A 19374-nucleotide genomic window follows, 5' to 3' on the forward strand; every position below is an offset into this window, starting at 1 on the left:
AGCACCATCATTTGATCAAAACATATCGATGAAAACTATCTATAAAAATAAAGTATCGATATTGCCATCAATAATTTGCCACCTCTACGAGAATCAGCACAAGTTTAAAACTTCCCTTTTTCCCTTTGCACAATGACGATGACAGCAAGAGAAAGGAGCTTGGCTGCTCCTGCAGATCAAGAATGGACACCCGAGGAAGAGATTCAGCTATTTTATGCCATGGCGGGCCTAAAGCCTGTCGGTGTTAACAAGCATTTCTACATAGCCTGTATTGCCGAACGTAAGCACATACGCTCACACATTGTAATAGCTAAGTTGGAGCCAATATATACAAGCGAACTTGTTTTTGTTTTGTAGGCTTAAACCGTGACACAGAGAGTGTTTGGGGTCACTTGCGAACCTTGTACAATCTGGAGGCTCTAGATGAATTGGAACCACTGCCATTTCCCAATGATGAAAAAGAATTTTCTTTGCCCGAAGCCGAATTTTCGTTGGTTCTATCGAAGAAAAGAGGCAATATTGTTGAGGACAATAGCGACCCTCCATCCATAATTGCGGTCGCAACCGACAACACAACTAAAGGTAAGTTTTTTCCACAAGTCTTTCAATGAAAATATAAGGCAAATCCTTATTCCAGACAAATCATTTACACAAACCAAATTACCTAGCACAACGCCCACAGTTAAGGACTTGGATAAGAAACTTACTGCAAAACTTTCCGATGCTCCCAAGCGAACCCCAAAGCGTACCAGAGGTTCTATGTCATTGGAATCAAACAGCCCTTCAACCACACCGCCACCGCCTCCTGTTCAGAGTAACAAAAGACGACGCATATAATAATCATAACATTACAATCTGCTGTCCATTTCAGTTTTCCTTATTTATAAGTTTTATTTTCCATAAGTTTAGTTACATAAAAAAATACTGCAAAAGAAGAAATTAATCGTCGAATTCATTGGCATTTTCGCCATCATCTTTATCAGATAAGGATGGCAGATCCATAACATTCATTCTTTGTAGAAATGTTGACAACAACCTCTTGTTTAGATGATCAGTTTGCGTTATTTCCCGTACCACCTGGGGGTCAGTCACTGGATCCACATGCTGTGCTGTATTGTAGAGCGATAAGATTTGCAAGGAAACATCCAAATCCTCTCGAGGCGATTCGTCCAAGCAACAGGGCATTTTTTTTTCACTCGTAATTCTCCAAATCTCTAAAGTTAAACCAGATGCATCATCAGCTCTAGAGGTGGCAAATAATTGATGTCAATATCGATAGTATCGACAATTAATTTTAAAAGGGGATATCGATTGATATTTTTTCTATCGATACTGTCGGCTGCACTCATGGTGCAAAGGTAGTGCAAATTTATTAATGCTCTGTTTCAGAACCTGCAAGAATCCATTTTAATTTTTCTACGTCTCTATATGAAAAATCTTTCATAGTTCGTTCCGCATGAATCTGGAATCAGCTTCCAGCTGAGCTACGACAATTCTCTTTTTCTCGCGGTGTTTTTTGCCGCATGTTTGAAAACTTTGTAGAGGCAAATGGAGGTTAAAAATTAGTTTGTTAATGATATATGACAATGCTGTATCTATTGATTCAATGTTGTTTTTTTTATTACCAGCAATAGACTTAAATACATTTTCATTGGCTGGGGAGCCTTTTACATATGATTTCTAATGTTACTTTAAGATACACTATGTAATATTTTTAAGATGTTTTTTTTTTTAGTACACTTTTGTAGTTTTTTGATAGTTGTGATACTTATTGGCCTAATGGCTTTTTCATCTCAATATATAAATAAATAAATGAAATAAAATTTTGTGTATGTTGTAAGTTATTTCCACGTTTAAACATCAGGCAAACTAGCCTTAGTCCGAAGTTATATTAGGCATTTTCTCTGGCGGCAATTATTCGTTTGTATTACACAGAGGTAAGGGAAAAGGACATGGAAAACAATTGCTAGTATTGCCTTTTGTGTTTTTATTTTTATACCAAAATATAATTATAAATGACAAAAAATAAAAAAAAATAATAAATAAATAATGCAAGAGGCAAGTTCTAAAGAGAACGGCAAAAATTGCTGCCAGAAAACTCGTCTAGTATAAATCAGGACTTACGGAGCAAAAAATATATAGAGTCCCAATTTACACTGAAAGAAGAGTGTGTTTTTATGAGAGATAGCTTAACTAAAAGTGATATTTCTCAAAAAATCCCCTCTGATTACACACCTTTTGCAACAACAGGGTGTTACAACTAATACGAAAAAGATGATAATTAAAAGTGTTCATATGAGAGATGTGAGAACGAAATAGTCAACAAAATATGAATTGAAGGCGGAATTCAAGACAACGCGAAAGTCGACCTACGTATCCCTAATGTCAAAGCAAGATGGCGACATAGTATGTGAATTAAGAAAAGAAGTCGAAATCAAGAAAAAAATTGAAAAATTCTTTTACTGTGGCTTGTGTTATTTTATTCCGAATTAATTATTACTCAAAACAATAATTTTATATACTCAGCATTCCGTATAATGTTTGTGGCTAACGATCAACATGATACGTTCGGTTTGGTACACGAAAACAAATGAAGTGTTGTGCGCAGATATCAAAAACAAAACATTTTAACATAAAAAAAGCTAAAAAGGTAAATAAAACGGAGATAAAAATCAACAAAAATTACAAATATTCAATGGAAACGCCAGCAACTGCCCTGGAATAACCAAAATCCTGAAGCCATAAGGATTGCTACTGCTTTAGAGTTAAATGCACACGTAACCTTGTGAAGCTGCGTAGCACAGTAGCCCTTTTGTCATGGCATCACTACTCACCACAATGCGAGGCAACAATGCTATGTATATGATGATGGTGGAGCGTTTCTTGGATTGGTGTTTTTGTTGTTCCTTATTCTCGTCTTTTGTTGTCGTGAATTTAAAGTGATGTGAATAATCAAGAATTATTGTATTTCTAGGAATAAAGTAAAATCTCCATTTGGTCCATTAACTGTTTTGAATTGGCTGTTGCGCGAGGACGTCAGGAACGTCTGTCACGCCTTTGGAGCTATGTCTTCCCAAAAGGATACCCAGAGTAGAGGAGATCTTAACTATGTGCTTATGCCAGGAGCCGGAATGCCATCCACAGTTCAAAATTCGAATAACAACAACAACAATAGCAATAATATAAATGCCAACATAAATCCGTCATCGTTGAGTCTTGCGAACAACAGTGCCAACCATGAACAGCCCCAAACTAAACGGCAGAAAATTGAAAAAATAAAGCCATCAACAACAGTTGAAAATTCGACTCCTGTCTCAAATATTTCTACTGCAGCCATACCATGCCCTCCGGATATAATTTATAGCAGTGATAAGATTCCTTTGTGTTCCTCCTTGTCGTCCTCGGTAAACTCTATAGCCACACAAAGTTCATCGTCAAATAACTCACCGTCATCCACCCCGAGTAGTTCGAGAGCATCTTCGCTAACACAGCTGTTAAGTGTACAAAACATAGCCACCAGCATCTTGCCCACATCCAAAGAAGATTCATCCGTAGCTATACACAATGACCACAATATGATAGCAAGTGCCTCAAGTGGCTGTAGTAGCAGTAGTGTGTGTAGTTCCAATGACCATTCAGCCGACGAGGTGGATCGGGTGACACTACCCGATCTGCTGTCCTTGTCTTCGGCCAGCAACATCGCCAGCAGCAGTAACAAATTGCTTAACAATAATCTAACCACATCCTGCCACACTGTACCAAATACTAACCATGCAACAACAACAATACCTGCGCGGGCACAAAGGCTGGATGAAATTACCGCCTCCCAGGATATGCGGGAATTTGAAGAATCTTTGAATAGACAGTGTTTGTGTGGAGTATCGGAGCGTATGCTGCGAAAGCCATTCCAATCGCATTATTCAATGGATGCCAATGGCCAGAAACGTGTGGCAAACCTAAGTGAATGGCCGACGAATAAACTCTTGCAATTCCTCTCGAATCTACAGTTACTATTTGACATATATCTAAAGCAGAACTCCAAGGGCTTCATATGTGCGCGTATCATGGATGTCTGTGATGCTCTGATACGCAATGACCACAATCTCATCGATGAGATCATCGTCCTGGCGGGCTATAACAATATGTATGTACAGTTTCTGGCCGGACGTGTTCTGGCCTCATTTCTGGTTATAGCCAAACAGGAAATGGACGATGATTGGTTAAAGAAACTGGTGGATAATCTGTTTAACTTTGATCGTCTGGATTATGTTGCCGTTCAAAAAATGCACTTTAGCTTGGAGATAATTAAACGCATTGTTGAATGGAAGGACATTGATCTACATCCCCTGGAGGAAGAGATTGCCGAAACGCATAGTATATCGGAGCCGACGGCTTCGACCTCTGTGGGGGAGAGTAGACATGGATATTTGCATTTCCAAACACAACAAACTTCGCTGGAGAGCAATTACTTTGCCATGCATTATCGTTCCGCGGAGAATATTGACGATGTGTCGGCTGCCAATGAGGGTAGTGGAACTGTTTATGCCCATAGCACAGCGGCCATGCAACATCAACAACATCACTTTAATGGCATGGAAACGCATCTAATTAATCATCATCATCATCCTCAGCATAACACTACGTTGGGTCAAGGCTGTCATCTGGTCACGCTCACCGACTCGGAAAGTTTTGATACCACCCATCTTAAATGCATTACCATCAAAATACTCGAAAACAAATGGCCTGCATTGGTGAAGAATATGTCGGCGCTAATAGCCAATCATTTGGATGTGGAAAATGCCGAGAACTGCATCTTGAACTTTCTCCAGCTATGGGAGAATATCATTTCGGTAAAAGCAAATCTCTCCATAGTGGAGACCTTGCCATTCTATGCCCAGTTGGATAAATTCGAATTGCTTTTGAACCAGCACCTGTCGTGCACAGTGTACAAACAAATGTTGTGTCTGTTCAATGAGGCCCTGTGCTATGGCTCCACATTGGCGCTGCAGGATATGTTGCCCGACGAAACCTGTATGTTGGCACATCAAATTGTGCGGCATGTAAAGGATTTTCGTATCTTAGAATCTCTACCTCGTCGACAGCCGGAGAATATTGTGGGCTTTATTGGTTTCAAGCGGAAACCAGTTGCATACGCCGCCCAGTCACTTCAACATCATCCCTATGGACACGATGATGTCAACTCAAGTGCCTTGAATGCGGCCGAAGTTATTGAGATGGACAAGACGATTTTACAGAAAATCGTACTACTCGTCCTGAAGTCAATAGCCGTTACGGTCAAGGAAATACGCAGCGATTCATCGGATTCGTCTATTGATTCCACGGATTACGATGCCTTTCAGGATATGGTGTTAATTGAACGCTCCATACGAGATGTTCTGCGCAAACTGGAATCATTTATTAAACACACTCTGGAATTCCATCCCGAATGTCATTTTAGTAAAATTCTAATACATCTATTCGATGATCAGGACGATCATTTGATTGAGGCCATGGTGTGTACGCTGGACGTCACGGCTGGCATATCGTTTCGCAACAATGCATTTCCCGAATTGGTTTCCATGTTGAATCCCGTCTACACATTCCTAGAGTTCCTGAAAATGATATCGAACAGTTCGGATTTACTGCTTGATTTGCTGGTTAGCAATGAGACGTGTTTCCTGTTGTATTTGTTGCGCTTCCTCAAGTACATACGGATGAATTGGTCCATGTTTGTACAGAGCTGCCATGACTTTGGTATGGGTGCTAGCACACTGGACGAGGCGATGAGTGTCTTGATACGATTGAGACTGCAAATATCAAGGCTGGTGTCGCGCCAACTGTATCCCTATGACATTTCACCGGTGCTGCGTCTCTTGGAGAGCTGTGAAAGTCTTTACGAAGGTAATGAGTTGAGTTAGCCGTCGAGCTGAGAGCGTAACAGTAACGTCTTCCATTCCAAGCAACATATCACAAAACGAAACGAAACAAAAAACTTTCAATACAAATGCAAAGTAGTAGTATTCCAAGCCACTTTTGTAGTTTGAAATCGAAACAACCGTTGACAAGTACATGTTCAAATATCTTGCCTTTTAGTGTGTAATAATTTTTTTTCATTTTAATTTTAATTTTATTTAATAAAAATTACACCATAAGTAGTTTAGTGTTAATAATTTTTAACAATAGTAATAATAATAATAAAATGTACATTAAAAAACAAAGTGAAAGAAATAAGAAGCAAATGCTTTTATCTCTCAACACTTGGAACTATTAGATAGGTGACTTTGAGTATCATAATATCTGGCAAAAAATGAAAAACTATTTTATATACAAAATTCGATAATGAAAAAGTGCACAATAATGATTTTTAATAATGAAATTTTTATAATAAAAAAACTCTTAATATTATTTATATATATATTATATATTTTCGAGATAAATGTAAATAACACAAATATATTTTATATATATATATATGTATCTGTGGTTTTCTGAAGGGAAAAGGACTTGTGTACATTTTTAGTTATTGGTGCGAATTTTTTTTGTACTTTCCGAGAGCTTTTTTGTTTCATGGCAAGAATCCATTTTTGAAAGAAAAAAGCCTAAAACCGGCTGTTGATTAGAAACATAGATTAAAACATCGTCAAATTTTAGATGAAAAAAAAATTTTTTTCTCTCCAGAGACTTTAAAATTTTAAACTTGTTTTGGTTTTTATTTTTCGTTTTCAGAAAATCACATGTGTATGCGCTTCACATATATATAGTATAGCATAGTATTTAGTTTGTTTTATGATTTTAGTTAAGGGCCCTAAACATAAATTACACCAACACACCCGCTACTTTTAACTACCACAACTACACTACATTCACTGCTCTTTATACATATTCATATCAAATAGTTTACGAATAAAATCCGTATACATTTTTTTGTAAATTGTTTCATTTAATTGATGCGTTTTCCTTTTTTTATACCCTCCACCATAATATGGAGTTTATATTAAGTTTGTAACTTCTCGAAATATTTATAATAGACCCTACAAAGTATATATATTTATTTATTATTTAGACCCTACAAAGTATATATATTCCGACTGCCTGTCTGTCCGTCAGTTATAATCACTCAATCTTTCGAACGAATAGAGATAGAAGACTAAAATTTTGCACACATGCATAGTATTCCAGTAGGAAGGTTAAGTTCGTAAATGGGCCATGTCGGTCCACGTTTTCGTATAGTTACCATATAGGGTGAGATAAAAAAAACTGCAACAAAGTCAAAAGCCATAATTTTTTTTTTAATTTTATGGAATGAAATCAAAAAATGTCCGAAATAGCATCAACATTTATAATAAGTTTAGATTTGTTCGAATTGATCACCCTTGGCACGAATTATGGCCGTCAAACGGCCAATGAAACCGTTACACGCTGCCCGAATGTTACTCTGCGGTATTTTGGCCCATTCCCTGCGAAGCGCTTGTTTGAGGTGATCGACACTTTGGAATTTTTTAGTGCCAACCTTGCTTTCCAAAATACACCAGACAAAATCTGTTCAACGGATTGGTATCCGGAGATTTTGGTGGCCATTGTAAGCTGGAAATGAAGCGAGGAAACTCATTTTGTAACCATTCTTGGGTGGCCATGGTGCTGAGTCCTGTTGGAATATCCAAGGTCTGCGGCAAAAATGTTTTCGTGCCCATGGCTTTAATACACCCTCCAGAATATTTTCGCGACAATATTTGGGATTTATTCGGATACCACGGTCGATTAATACGTAATACGAGCGGAGAGCGATAATCGGCTGTTATGGAGGCCCATACCATCACCATGGCCGGCGCTTGAGTTCTGGTGGCCAACCGAAGATGCACATTTTCAGCTGACCTCTTTGGTAAGTAAACACGATTATTTTCTTTGTTTACAAACTGCTGGACAACGAATGTTTTCTCATCGGATAAAACCAAATTCGGCAGTTCACCACTTTCTTTAGCTCTTTTGAGACTATTTTCTTTGTTTTGTGGTGTAAGTTCTTGCACTTTTTGGAATTTCAATGGCTTTACGCCGAGCTCATTTTTCAATATTTGTCGAATGGAATATTGCGATATGTTCAGCTCACGGTTTTGGATCAAGTCGCTCCTTTACTTTTCGAACCATTCCTGCTGATGTTGCTGTTTTCTTCCTTCTACTCCAATTGACGTCGGGCTAGGCTACCAGTATCACGGTAACGAGCGATGGTACGAGACACAAAAGATTTATTCACATTTAAATGCTGGAGTGCCCTAACGATAGCCACTTGTGATTTTCCAGTCAATTATAAAGAAATCACGCTTGAATTCCATCACGAATAACTTTTTTTCTGGAAAATTCTCACCAAAATGCTTTTGTACGTTTCTAAACAATATAATGAGCTGTCACTGAAATAATTTTAACAGCTGCCGGACGAGTGGCTAAGAAATGACAGCAGTCTGAAGTTGGTTGCAGTTTTTTCATCTCACCCAGTATAACGGTACCTCCCGATATTCGGCATTTTCATGATTTTGATTACTTTAGCGATAGTATTTACCGGAATTGTTTGAAATTTGGTATTTGAAGTTCGAAATGAATACTACAGCATAAGACAAAAATTTTTGTATTTAGGTCCACATTTTGGTATAGCCCCCATAAAACGGTACCTCCCGATATTCGATATTTTCATGATTTCAGCGACATTATTAACCGGAATGATTTCAAATTTCGTATTTGAAGTTCGAAATGGATACTACAGCCTAAGACAAAATATTTCGTAAGCAGGTCCACGTCTTCGTATAGTCTCCATATAACAGTTTTCATTTAAGTGGTAGTTTCCGGAAGTTTTTTAAAAATTTTCAAGTTCCTTCCAAATGGTGGAGGGTATTTAAAGTTCGGCCCGGCCGAACTTACAGCTCTTTTACTTGTCTTTTTTTTTTTGAAATATATAATTTAATGCCTGTTTATCATGCGTACTCTACGTTTGGTTCCATCGCTTGCGGCCAATGGATCTAAGCTATCCAGGGGCATTGTTATGGAGGTTCGTCTGATTAGTGGATCAGTTAGTGTTCCCAAGGGATTTGGATTTGAGGAGTTTTTAGTGGTTTGTCTATGGTAATTTAGAGCAACTGGCACCGAACAACGTCTTCGTTTCATCATGGAGGAGAACTCTTCAATGAAATGAATGCAAATGGGGTTTATGGATGTTGTTCAAACAACGTTTGTCATTGAGTTGAGGATTGAGGGGGGATTTACAAGCAAAACCTACCTGGTTTAGTTAGGGGTGTTACAATTAGGTCCGAATTATCTACAGATAGTGTCATGTGTTGTCTTAGCAATTGCCAATTGCCGTGGCTGCTCCTGGGCGCCGGAGAGAGTGTGGGAGGTGTTGATGGTGTTCTTTGAACGGATGATGTTTCGATGTGGTGGTGGTGGTGATGATAGAAATGTTGTTGTTGTTGTGGTTTTGGCTTCTGCTGTTCAGCAATGATGGATCGTTGCAAGGATGCCAATGTGCGTTGATGTTGCTGTTGTTGTTTTGTTTTCAATGCCAATTCTAATGTGGTTGTTTGGATTGATTTTTGTAAAAAGGTTATTTGCTAATTTAGTATTTTCATACAAAAATATATTTCGGCGAGAAGGAGAAAGAGTACAAAAACACCGAAAAGGAAACCAAACCAACGGTTTTGGCGGATAGAAGAGATGAGAGACATGTGAGTTAAAGACAAGGAAACACACAAAGATTAGACATAAAATATAATAATTATAATAGTTTTTTATTTCTTCAGTAATTTGCTAAAATACACACAACAAATAGAACAACAATAATAAATGAAAAAAATAATAAAATTCAAATACTGTTTAGAAAGTTTTCAGGTGGTTTATAGGCCGTGGTCAAAGTATTTACAGGGTGAGATGAAAAAAATTGCAACCATCTTCAGATTGCTGTCATTTCTAAGCCACTCTTCCCACAGCTGTTAAAATTATTCCAGTGACAGCTCATGACAATGTTTACAAGCGCACACAAGCATTTTGGTGAGAATTTCCCAGAAAAAAAGTTATTCGAGATGGAATTCAAGCGTGATTTCTTTATTTTTAACTGGAAAACCAACCGCAAGTGGCTGTCGTTAGAGGACTCCAGCATTAAAATGTGAATAAATCTTTAGTGTCTCGTACCATCGCTCGTTAACACGATACTGGTAGCGTAGCCCCACGTCAAGGAAGTGGACGGAAGAAAACAGCAACATCAGTGGAAATGGTTCGAAAAGTAAAGAAGCGACTTGATCAAAACCCGCGTCGCAGTGGCCGTGAGCTGAACATATCTCAATATTCCATTCGGCAAATGGCATTGAAAAATGAACTCGGGGTAAAGCCCTTGAAATTGCAAAAAGTGCAAGAACTTACACCGTCACAGAAAGAAAATACACTCAAAAGAGCTAAAGAGTTGCTTTGCTTGGCCGAAAATGGTGAACTGCTGAATTTGGTTTTCTGCGATGAAAAAACATTCGTTGTCCAGCAGTTTGTAAACAAACAAAATGATCGTGTGTTTACTTGCCAAAGAGGTCAGGTGGAAATGTGCAACTTCGGTTGGCCAGCAGAACTCAAGCACCGGCCCTGGTAATGGTGTGGGTGTGGGCCGCCATTACAGCCGATGGTCGCTCTCTCCTCGTATTAATCGATCGTGGAATCAGAATAAATGCCGAATATTATCGCGAAAATATTCTGGAGCAAGCGCTTCACAGGGAATGTGCCAAAATACCGCAGAGCAACATTCGGGCAGCGTGTGACGGTTTCATTGGCCGTTTAAAGGCCATCATAATTCGCGAAGGCCATCAAAATTTGATGTAAAAAATTATGGCGTTTGACTTTGTTGCAGTTTTTTATCTCACCCTGTAAGTGACAAAGATACAGGTGAACATTTAAATAAATAGAATAATCTCCATCGTAGGGCTCTACGACAACCCCATTGACTCAAGCAAGGTCCATATAAGGTTGGCCTAGAAGACAACTTTTGACAATATATCTTTTGACAGCAAACTTAGCTGTCAGATGGACTTACTAGCCGACCTTATATAGGCCATGGGCTCAAGCTTAATAAATAATACAAAAATTAGGAACTATGTGTCAACGGGGCTGGCCTATTTTAAATAATATCTACTACTTGTCAAATCATCATGTTTTTAAAATCTTCTTTACAAGTATATAACCGAAACTAGTTTTAACTTATTATTGCCAGAATTATTAAACGTGAAAAAATGTGATTGGATAGTTAAAAAAATTAACTGCCAGAATTATCAATTACAGAAAAATTTAAGTGATGTAAATAAAATTATAAAAACTGACTTCTGGTTCAATTTACACAAATAGATAGAGCGAGAAGAACTTGTTTTCTCTCAACAAAAGGACATTTAAATTGACTGGTGTTAATTCATATAGCTAGTAGATATAAAGCTAAAAGGTACGGAGGGGAAGTCTTTACATCAAATATATGTATAGGTATTAATAATGTATATATATATATAAATCACATAGTAGGTACATTCAAAAAAAGATGAAACACGACTCTTACTTTTCTACACATTCTACATACAAATCTGAATAGGTATGTATGCACATTAACATTTAGATAGAGGAGAAATAAGTTTTCCTTTTAGGATGTTTTGTATGTAAGTATTTAAAGCTAAAAGTGTTGTTTGATAGTTTCATCAAATTTGGTCAGTTATCATTTTTTTTTGATTTCAAGTCATTTGTTTCTTGTAGGTACAGTTAACAGATTAAATGCTTCTTTGTTTGGTTACCGGGTGTCAAAGAGAGTTTCAACAAGTTGTAGGTAATAGGTGTAGTTGAAAAAAATCGATTCTTTAAAATTTCGGCAAACTTTTTGATGAAATACCTTTTGATGAACGTCGATCTCGGTGAGCTTGAGCATAGGATTGCAAAGAACAGCGTCTCATAAAACGTTTGTCGTTTTTGTTTTCCTAAAAAACGAAATCTAATTAAAAAACCTCTAATTTTTGTTTCTTCCTCGCAACTTACCGATTTGTAATGCTGATTGATATCTGATGCTGCTTTCAACAGCAAATAAATAAAAACCAAGGCAAAAAGATATATAATTGGTTCTGCCGAGGAATTTTTCTTATTTATGTTCAGATCCTTTTTGTCGTGATGTCTGGCATTTTTAGCTTTAGTTGATTTATTGTGTTTGTGGAAACCATTTTTTGGATTATTAGGTAATTTTATATAATATTTAGATTTAGGCTTTTTATATTTCTTACTGTAAGACTTGGTGGTGGCACATTCATCTCCGCTGCCATCAGCAACAGCTCTGCTACCACTTCCACTACCACTATAGTCCCTATATTCGGTTTTCAAAGTGGTTTCTTTCTTTCTAATCTCAGCCGACTTGTTTGGAACCTTAGGCTTTGTTCGGTTTATTTCTTTGGTAAATATTTCCAAATCCCTGCATATATCCTTATATTCCAAGAATCGTTCCAATATCAGTTGACGCTCATTAATTTCGACTTGATTGTACATCAAGTTTGGTAGAGATTTTAAAATATCCTCATTTTGGGAGCTATTAGCGAAACAGCTTTGTACACCACTCAGTCCCAAATAGATTGTTAGCAAAACAATTAGCAAGCCAATCGGCACAATATGTTGTTGATTGTTATTTTCGTTAAATTTGACTTTATTATTTGTATCGGATGATGAATCCATTGAGTCTTTTGTTAAATCGAAACCATTATTTTCCAACAAGGATTCTGATTCCATATTTTGTTTTATTTGATTTTTTCAGTAAAATATGTGTATCCTTGTGTTGGCCGAAGTGTTGAAATGTTGATTAGTGAAAAAATCAATAGTTACGAAGGCTCGTTAGTGAGGAACACATATAACGGTTAGATGTTAAATACAATAACAGCGATGACGTTTGTCGTCATTAGGGGCGCTTTAGTCTGGCTGATTAATGTGATAGACTTGTGGTATAGAAATATGATAGAAATTATTTTAAATGTAGCTCTAGAAAGAGAAAGACGGTGACAAGCTATTGAAAAATGGCAAGCATTGGAACAAAAAAAAAAAAAAAAAAAGAGATACGTATTTTATGCCAGACACTGAAAAATCAATTTTCAAAGTTGACCTACCTTCTTTTCATTGTACCATGGGTAGACCTCTATACTTGCAATTTTTTCAAAGTTGACCTACCTTCTCTTCATTGTACCATGCTTGGCACTACCTTTTTATCACAGATCAGGAGACCCCGCATATCCGGCTCATTTTCAGTTTGGCGTTCGATCATTGGAAACTACAACTAATGCTGGCTTGTTTATTTTATTGCGCCATGGCATTTATTTATTGTGAACGCCACCGCAACATCTCTCAGAAAGATGTTGCTGGACAATTCCTGCAGGAAAAGTAACCAGACACACCTATTATTTTTTCTCCTAGTAAGTAGCGCCGCCAAGTAACCGGCGAAAAATAACGCCGTTACATAGAAAATACTAGGCTTTTCGTTCTTACACAAAACATTTGACGTCATTAGGAATACGTCATTACTTCCTTCTTGTGCTTTGTACATCTACGTTGAACTAGTTCCGAGCTCTTCAGTGAAGATGTTCAATTTTCTCATGTCTCATTCGTAAACAACAGAGTACCCGGGCGTTATGCATTACACTCATTCGTAAACAACAGAGTACCCCGAGTCTTTGCTTTCTGTTTATTTTTTATCGGGTATTCCTTTGTGGCCTTAATATTCGTTTCGTTGGGACGTTTTTCATTTTTGTTTCCAACGCTCGCAAACGAACAAACAAACCAAACGGCTTTGTACTTGTGCTTTGTTGAAACAAATATATTGTTGTTGACGTCATTAGGAGGAATACGTCTTACTTCTTGTGTGCTTTGTATTTTTGTTTATTTTTTTGAAACAAACAATTGTTATTGTTGTTCGAAGAAGAATATACAAATCAATCGATAGAATAGCACAATGCCAGCAAAAGAGGACGCCAATTTGTCAATAACAACGGATTTCAATAATTCGTCTTCATTTCATTCATTCACCAGCCACCACAAGCGACAAGACATCATTACAATCGCAAATTTGAGGGGAAGAAATAAAAAAGAAGTGTTGCTGGATTTACGTCTAATATCGCTGTTCATTGGATTTGCCTGTACAATTTTGATCTATAAAATGGTTATTGTTAGTAAGTAGTACAAGTGATTTGTCTGTGTGGGGGTGGATGGATGTTGGGGGAGGAAGAAGCGGAGAATGTTCTTCCTCTATTGGTTGGTGTTTGTTTGTTAACAAAAATTCGAATTGGAAGTGCGCTGCGTTGCGTTTTCTATTGTGGTATCGTGTGTGTGAGTGTGCATTCTAAAATGTTTGAATACGTTTCCACTTTCCTCATTCATGTCAACCACTAGTAGACCAATAGTGACATCACTGTGCACTTGACTTAATTACATTCACCTTCCTAGTGCTAGCTTGCTGTGCCTTTGTCTTCTAGCCTTGAGAACGTTTTAAATTTATTTGATTTCAAATATTTATGAAGGTTGTAATTATATTTAAGAAGAAGTTCCATTAAAAATCATGTAACAATTTTTTTTTATTTCTTGATATAATTGGGTTTATTGAACCAACGGCAAAGCGTATTATTTGTTTTTTTGACAATTTCGATTTGATTAACTTAAATTTCACCGTTATCGGCTATTTGGTGTGTCAACAACCAAAAGTTTGGGACAGGTGAATGCCAATGATGATAAGTTTTACAACCACCAAATTTTTGCAGAGAGTTTATCAGAAAGAAAAGATAACAACCAATTGTTTCATTTCATTTTGTTTTGTATCGAATCTATGGCGTGTGTGGTATTTAAAAACTATTCAAATTGAAATTGCATCAATATTGATGATACGTTGTCTTTGCCATACATTCATTTTACACACTGTGTGTGTGCGTATTGGAAAAGTAAACAATATAAAGTGTATCTACTGAATGATGATCTCATTACTGTAGACTATACTAGATGCTAGCTTAACATACACCTCCTTCCGCGTATATATATATTTTTTTTTCAATGTGTAACACATTTACATACATATGAAAATCACTCTCCGTATGGCCAAATATGGTCAATGCATTTGAGAAATTCTTGAATAATCAATTATTTTGTTATTACAGTGCCCTATTCGAACATGGAGAATGCTGTAAATTTTAAAGGATTCATTGAAGACAGCTATCGTAATGCCATCGTATGGGCCAATGATCACGAATTGTACCATACACTTAAACCCATTGTGTGTGGCTTACTTGTTGCCATATTTGGTTACAGTTTGGTATATTTAGATAGTAATGTACCGGGTGTTAACCCTCCATCGCCATTTTCACCCAGGAAAAAAGTGATGTTAGTATAATTTTAAAATCTATTTTTTTGTCTTTTTTTCAAATTGTTATAATTTATTCTTCGTATTTCAGTTACTATCAACAAAGGAGCAGTATTCATTTGGGATATTTAACCGCCATGGCTGCCGGCCTAATCATTGCAGTTCTCATGTATTTAGACTTATAAATATTCACAATGCAGAGCTGTTGTACAGTGGCAATTTTATATCTAATTTAGTATTTATTTCATACAGACATATTTCATTATTTGTTTTTTGATATTTTATCTGGATCAAAAGTAACTTATAATGCAATTTTCCTTTTAAGTACAAAATAATATAGGTTCTTCCTAGTAGTTAACAAGAATTAATCATAAAAAGAAAACAAAAAATGCTTTAAAATTCCTTCTAAGCACTAACACAATAAGTATTAATATTCTATATATACAAGGCTATATGATAAGAAAAATGAATAAATATACATATTTTTATAGATATATTAAGTACTGTGTTTATTTTGTAGCAAAACGAATGAGTTTACATTTTGAATGCGTATAAAATTAGATTGGTGTATTGGTCTAATACACTGGTCAAGTCTAAAGGTTCGCAGACAACTGGCGCCACACAGTTTGCCAACAACTCGAATATTTGATCCTAGGAAGAAAAAAATAAATACGAATTAAAGACCTGTTTCTGCATTGCGATATGGAAACGAATGCGAAAGAAAAATGCCGTATAGTTTTTACTCTGAATAAAAGCAGAGAAAGTTGAAAAACAAGGAATTGGTGTTCTTCCTTCGAGTTCAGTTTAGAGTCGTTATGCGAAAACAGACTAAAAATAAAGCTCTGTTCCAGAAACTGTAAGAATCTACTTCTTTTGCAATTTTTTGGATATCATAAAGGGAAAATCGGTTATAGTGGTGTAAAGTTCTTACAGTTCTGGAGCAGACCATAAATTGTTATATTATTTGTTAACTAACCCAGTGTCATGTTGTCCACAATGTTGTCGAAATCAAAATAAGAACATTGTAAAATCGGGCCACTTCCATCGAGATTGCGAATCAAGAGATTCTGTTCAAAACGATGTTTTCCTTTGGTTATTTTAATTAGTTTACCTGCAAAGACATCGTATTTACTAGCCGACATTTTAGCAATAAGATTTCCCATTTCTTACCATAAACATCCCATAGTGCATTTATGTTTGGATTTAATTTACAAAATTTAATAACAAAGTCCACATTACCAACGAAGACCCGCATATTTCTTTGGGGCGTTTCCATGGGATCATCATTGGATATCATTTCTGCTGCATTCTTTTTTGTTATCTTCTCATCCATTTGCTGGCCACAAATGGTGGAATTCAATTTTATTTTATCATCACCCTCACTGTCTGCCTTGACCTTGGGCATGGGCATGAGAAACAATTCCGTCTTGGTTTCTAATTTATCGGCCGTGGTAAAGGAATCATAGGGTCGTTTTAGGGAACGTCTGACACATATTTGGGTTTGTTTTAAATTCACTTTTTTACTCAGTGTACCTTGGGCCGTGTCAAAACTGCTGTTTAAAACTTTGTCCCCGTGATCCTTTAGTTCATGGAAAAATCTACTTCTCGAGTTTCCATCGCGGAAAATCTGAGCTAGAGGCTTTTTGTTGTCTGTATATGTGAAGAAAAAGAAATGACAGAGATTATAAATATTTAAATTAAATATTTTTTTCGTTTACTTGATAAAAACATGTTTTGTGGTTTAAAAACACGTTTCAAATAACCGGTTGAATTAGCTGTACAAGGTATAACGGTTGATGAGAATTAGGTCTGTCTGGTTACGTTTGCTGCAGGAATTGTCAAGCAGTTTCTTTCTGAGAGAGTAAGATAGTAGAGAGCTTTATTTTCGTTTGCAAGAAAACTGTGAAAAGTAAACAGATCAAATCTATACACAATCTTGCAAGCAATCTGATGATTTATTAAAAAAAATAATTTTGCGCCATAAAAACAAATACTGCAGCAATTTCCACAATGCAGCTGAATGTTGGGACAACAAGAAGAAGTGTTAAAAGTGATAGCAAGAAAAAAATTATTACAAACATTTTTAGGTAACCAGACACAACGCCAAGTTTTTCGATTTTATTTCTAAACTATTTAATTACTACCTTTATTTTTTAGAATCCATTTATTAAAACTTATTATGTATTGTTTTAAAATGAGAATATTTCTTAGAGAAAACGCAGCCCGTAATTTGCGACATACGTCGCGCGCTCTTACATAGCATCGGCCTTTGACATTTTGTTTTGACAGTTAAGTTAGGTGTTGTGTTGTGGTCGATGAGGTTCCACGCGAGTTCTTCTTCGTTTTTCTAGATAGCCAGGAATTAAATATATATTTTTTTATTTTATTTTAAACAAAAACAAGAGTTTCTAAATCTCTACCAAAATGAGTACGATTTTGGAAAAAATTGCGGCCATTGAGTCCGAAGTGAGTACATTTGTTGAACTTTTTTGTGAATAAATTGCAATGGAATCTAACCTCTTTAATTGTTGGTCCGTAGATGGCACGTACCCAAAAAAATAAAGCCACCTCTGCTCACTTGGGTCTGCTTAAGGCCAAATTGGCCAAACTGAGAAGAGAATTGATTTCCCCCAAAGGTGGCGGCGGCGGTGCTGGAGAACAGGGTAAGTTGTGCACATTTTGTATATATGGAGGAATTTTTACTCATGCCTTTGTTACTCATCCTGGAATAGGTTTTGAAGTTGCCAAGACTGGTGATGCCCGGGTGGGTTTTGTGGGCTTTCCATCTGTGGGTAAGTCAACACTGCTTTCCAATTTGGCGGGTGTTTACTCCGAAGTGGCGGCATACGAGTTCACAACCTTGACAACGGTGCCGGGTTGTATTAAATATAAAGGAGCCAAAATTCAGTTACTGGATTTACCCGGTATTATTGAAGGTGCCAAGGACGGTAAAGGTCGTGGTCGTCAAGTTATTGCGGTTGCTCGAACCTGTAATTTGATTTTCATGGTACTCGACTGTTTGAAACCGCTGGGCCACAAGAAACTTCTGGAACATGAATTGGAAGGTTTTGGTATACGACTCAACAAGAAACCACCAAATATTTACTTCAAACGCAAGGACAAGGGTGGCGTCAACCTCAACAGTATGGTACCACAATCTGAATTGGACGCGGACATGGTCAAGACCATTCTATCGGAATACAAAATACACAATGCTGATATTACGCTGCGTTACGATGCCACCAGTGATGATCTGATTGATGTCATTGAAGGCAATCGCATCTACATACCCTGCATATATCTACTAAACAAAATCGATCAAATTTCCATTGAGGAACTGGATGTTATTTACAAAATTCCACATTGTGTGCCGATATCGGCTCATCATCGCTGGAACTTTGATGATTTACTGGAAAAGATGTGGGAATATCTGCAATTGGTGCGAATGTAAGTAATGAGGGGAATATCATATCTAAGCAGATTAGCCAAAACGAGCGATTTTCCTTTTCCTTTGTGTTTCCAGTTATACCAAACCGAAAGGACAATTGCCGGACTACAGCTCGCCCATTGTATTGAACAGTGAACGCACAACCATACAAGATTTCTGTAACAAACTGCATCGAAGTATTGCCAAGGAATTCAAATAGTAAGTCTTGATTTGATTAATAATGGAATAGTTTTTTATGGGTTTTTTGTTTTGTTTTTCAGTGCCTTGGTCTGGGGTTCATCTGTCAAACATCAGCCACAAAAGGTTGGTATCGATCATGTTCTCAACGATGAAGATGTCGTACAAATTGTTAAGAAAGTCTAAGACAACCTCGGAGGGAAATTTTGAATTTAAAATGTTTGTGTTAAGTAGATGAGAATGAGAAAGAAGTACTTGTAATTAATCAAATCACATAGCGTCTTAAGAGCCCAAAATGCCGCTAATAAAGGAACACCAGCTACCTTGCAAAAAACTTGTAAACTTGGCCATTTTCATTCATTCATCCCTCCCTAAATGA

The 19374-nt window shown here is 36.8% G+C and overlaps 6 protein-coding genes across 9 annotated transcripts; 4 read left to right on the forward strand and 2 right to left on the reverse strand.

The window, feature by feature from the left end:
• Positions 1-64: 64 nt before the first annotated feature.
• LOC101891901 (MRG/MORF4L-binding protein) lies at positions 65-951 on the forward strand. 2 transcript variants are annotated; one of them, XM_059123590.1, is made up of 3 exons: positions 65-280; positions 358-582; positions 669-951. In XM_059123590.1, exons 1-3 carry the CDS (start codon positions 133-135, stop codon positions 941-943), a joined length of 648 nt encoding a protein of 215 aa, XP_058979573.1. In that variant the 5' UTR covers positions 65-132; the 3' UTR covers positions 944-951. The 2 variants fall into 2 exon arrangements, with proteins under 2 accessions (XP_058979573.1, XP_005191744.1); XM_005191687.4 differs by having other exon boundaries at positions 67-280; positions 638-951.
• A 1373-nt stretch (positions 952-2324) lies between these two features.
• On the forward strand, positions 2325-6944 carry LOC101892075 (protein lines). The gene is made up of 2 exons (XM_005191688.4): positions 2325-2650; positions 2975-6944. The coding sequence occupies exon 2, from the start codon at positions 3066-3068 to the stop codon at positions 5916-5918; it is 2853 nt and encodes a 950-aa protein (XP_005191745.2). The 5' UTR covers positions 2325-2650; positions 2975-3065; the 3' UTR covers positions 5919-6944.
• Positions 6945-8923: 1979 nt separating this feature from the next.
• Positions 8924-12868, reverse strand: LOC101892249 (uncharacterized). Of its 2 annotated transcripts, XM_005191689.4 has the most exons (5): positions 12270-12867; positions 12031-12176; positions 11888-11972; positions 9263-9550; positions 8924-9164 (listed from the first exon to the last, which is right to left on the reverse strand). In XM_005191689.4, exons 1-5 carry the CDS (start codon positions 12763-12765, stop codon positions 8947-8949), a joined length of 1233 nt encoding a protein of 410 aa, XP_005191746.4. In that variant the 5' UTR covers positions 12766-12867; the 3' UTR covers positions 8924-8946. The 2 variants fall into 2 exon arrangements, with proteins under 2 accessions (XP_005191746.4, XP_011295938.3); XM_011297636.3 differs by having other exon boundaries at positions 12031-12868.
• Positions 12869-13860: 992 nt separating this feature from the next.
• Positions 13861-15870, forward strand: LOC101892421 (uncharacterized). 2 transcript variants are annotated; one of them, XM_005191690.4, is made up of 3 exons: positions 13861-14192; positions 15168-15390; positions 15462-15870. In XM_005191690.4, exons 1-3 carry the CDS (start codon positions 13976-13978, stop codon positions 15553-15555), a joined length of 534 nt encoding a protein of 177 aa, XP_005191747.2. In that variant the 5' UTR covers positions 13861-13975; the 3' UTR covers positions 15556-15870. The 2 variants fall into 2 exon arrangements, with proteins under 2 accessions (XP_005191747.2, XP_058979719.1); XM_059123736.1 differs by lacking the exon at positions 13861-14192 and adding an exon at positions 14199-14349.
• LOC131802940 (uncharacterized) lies at positions 15867-17120 on the reverse strand. Its single transcript, XM_059123735.1, has 4 exons — positions 17089-17120; positions 16541-17020; positions 16347-16481; positions 15867-16021 (listed from the first exon to the last, which is right to left on the reverse strand). The coding sequence occupies exons 1-4, from the start codon at positions 17099-17101 to the stop codon at positions 15867-15869; spliced, it is 783 nt and encodes a 260-aa protein (XP_058979718.1). The 5' UTR covers positions 17102-17120.
• A 535-nt stretch (positions 17121-17655) lies between these two features.
• On the forward strand, positions 17656-19337 carry LOC101892590 (GTP-binding protein 128up). The gene is made up of 5 exons (XM_005191691.4): positions 17656-17836; positions 17910-18033; positions 18103-18817; positions 18894-19016; positions 19079-19337. The coding sequence occupies exons 1-5, from the start codon at positions 17795-17797 to the stop codon at positions 19179-19181; spliced, it is 1107 nt and encodes a 368-aa protein (XP_005191748.1). The 5' UTR covers positions 17656-17794; the 3' UTR covers positions 19182-19337.
• Positions 19338-19374: the final 37 nt, after the last annotated feature.

Source organism: Musca domestica, unplaced genomic scaffold (assembly GCF_030504385.1).
Source record: "Musca domestica strain aabys unplaced genomic scaffold, Musca_domestica.polishedcontigs.V.1.1 25, whole genome shotgun sequence".
Classification (NCBI taxonomy): Eukaryota; Metazoa; Arthropoda; class Insecta; order Diptera; family Muscidae; genus Musca; species Musca domestica.

Excerpts from the sequence above, each read along its gene's own strand:
- LOC131802940 (XM_059123735.1), bottom strand. Across the intron at positions 16,482-16,540 it reads TGCACTATGGGATGTTTATG|GTAAACTAATTAAAATAACC; the intron begins GTAAGAAATGGG and ends ATGTCTTTGCAG. Across the intron at positions 16,022-16,346 it reads TGTGGACAACATGACACTGG|GATCAAATATTCGAGTTGTT; the intron begins GTTAGTTAACAA and ends TTTTCTTCCTAG.
- LOC101891901 (XM_059123590.1), top strand. The coding sequence starts at position 133 with ATGACGATGACAGCAAGAGAAAGGAGCTTGGCTGCTCCTGCAGATCAA. Across the intron at positions 281-357 it reads CATAGCCTGTATTGCCGAAC|GCTTAAACCGTGACACAGAG; the intron begins GTAAGCACATAC and ends TTTGTTTTGTAG. Across the intron at positions 583-668 it reads AACCGACAACACAACTAAAG|CACAACGCCCACAGTTAAGG; the intron begins GTAAGTTTTTTC and ends CAAATTACCTAG.
- LOC101892590 (XM_005191691.4), top strand. The coding sequence starts at position 17,795 with ATGAGTACGATTTTGGAAAAAATTGCGGCCATTGAGTCCGAA. Across the intron at positions 18,034-18,102 it reads CGGCGGTGCTGGAGAACAGG|GTTTTGAAGTTGCCAAGACT; the intron begins GTAAGTTGTGCA and ends ATCCTGGAATAG. Across the intron at positions 18,818-18,893 it reads TATCTGCAATTGGTGCGAAT|TTATACCAAACCGAAAGGAC; the intron begins GTAAGTAATGAG and ends TTGTGTTTCCAG.
- LOC101892075 (XM_005191688.4), top strand. The coding sequence starts at position 3,066 with ATGTCTTCCCAAAAGGATACCCAGAGTAGAGGAGATCTTAACTATGTG.
- LOC101892421 (XM_005191690.4), top strand. The coding sequence starts at position 13,976 with ATGCCAGCAAAAGAGGACGCCAATTTGTCAATAACAACGGATTTCAAT. Across the intron at positions 14,193-15,167 it reads CTATAAAATGGTTATTGTTA|TGCCCTATTCGAACATGGAG; the intron begins GTAAGTAGTACA and ends TTGTTATTACAG. Across the intron at positions 15,391-15,461 it reads TCACCCAGGAAAAAAGTGAT|TTACTATCAACAAAGGAGCA; the intron begins GTTAGTATAATT and ends TTCGTATTTCAG.
- LOC101892249 (XM_011297636.3), bottom strand. The coding sequence starts at position 12,765 with ATGGAATCAGAATCCTTGTTGGAAAATAATGGTTTCGATTTAACAAAA. Across the intron at positions 11,973-12,030 it reads TCAATCAGCATTACAAATCG|GAAAACAAAAACGACAAACG; the intron begins GTAAGTTGCGAG and ends TTCGTTTTTTAG. Across the intron at positions 9,551-11,887 it reads AGATCGACGTTCATCAAAAG|AATTGGCATTGAAAACAAAA; the intron begins GTATTTCATCAA and ends CAACCACATTAG.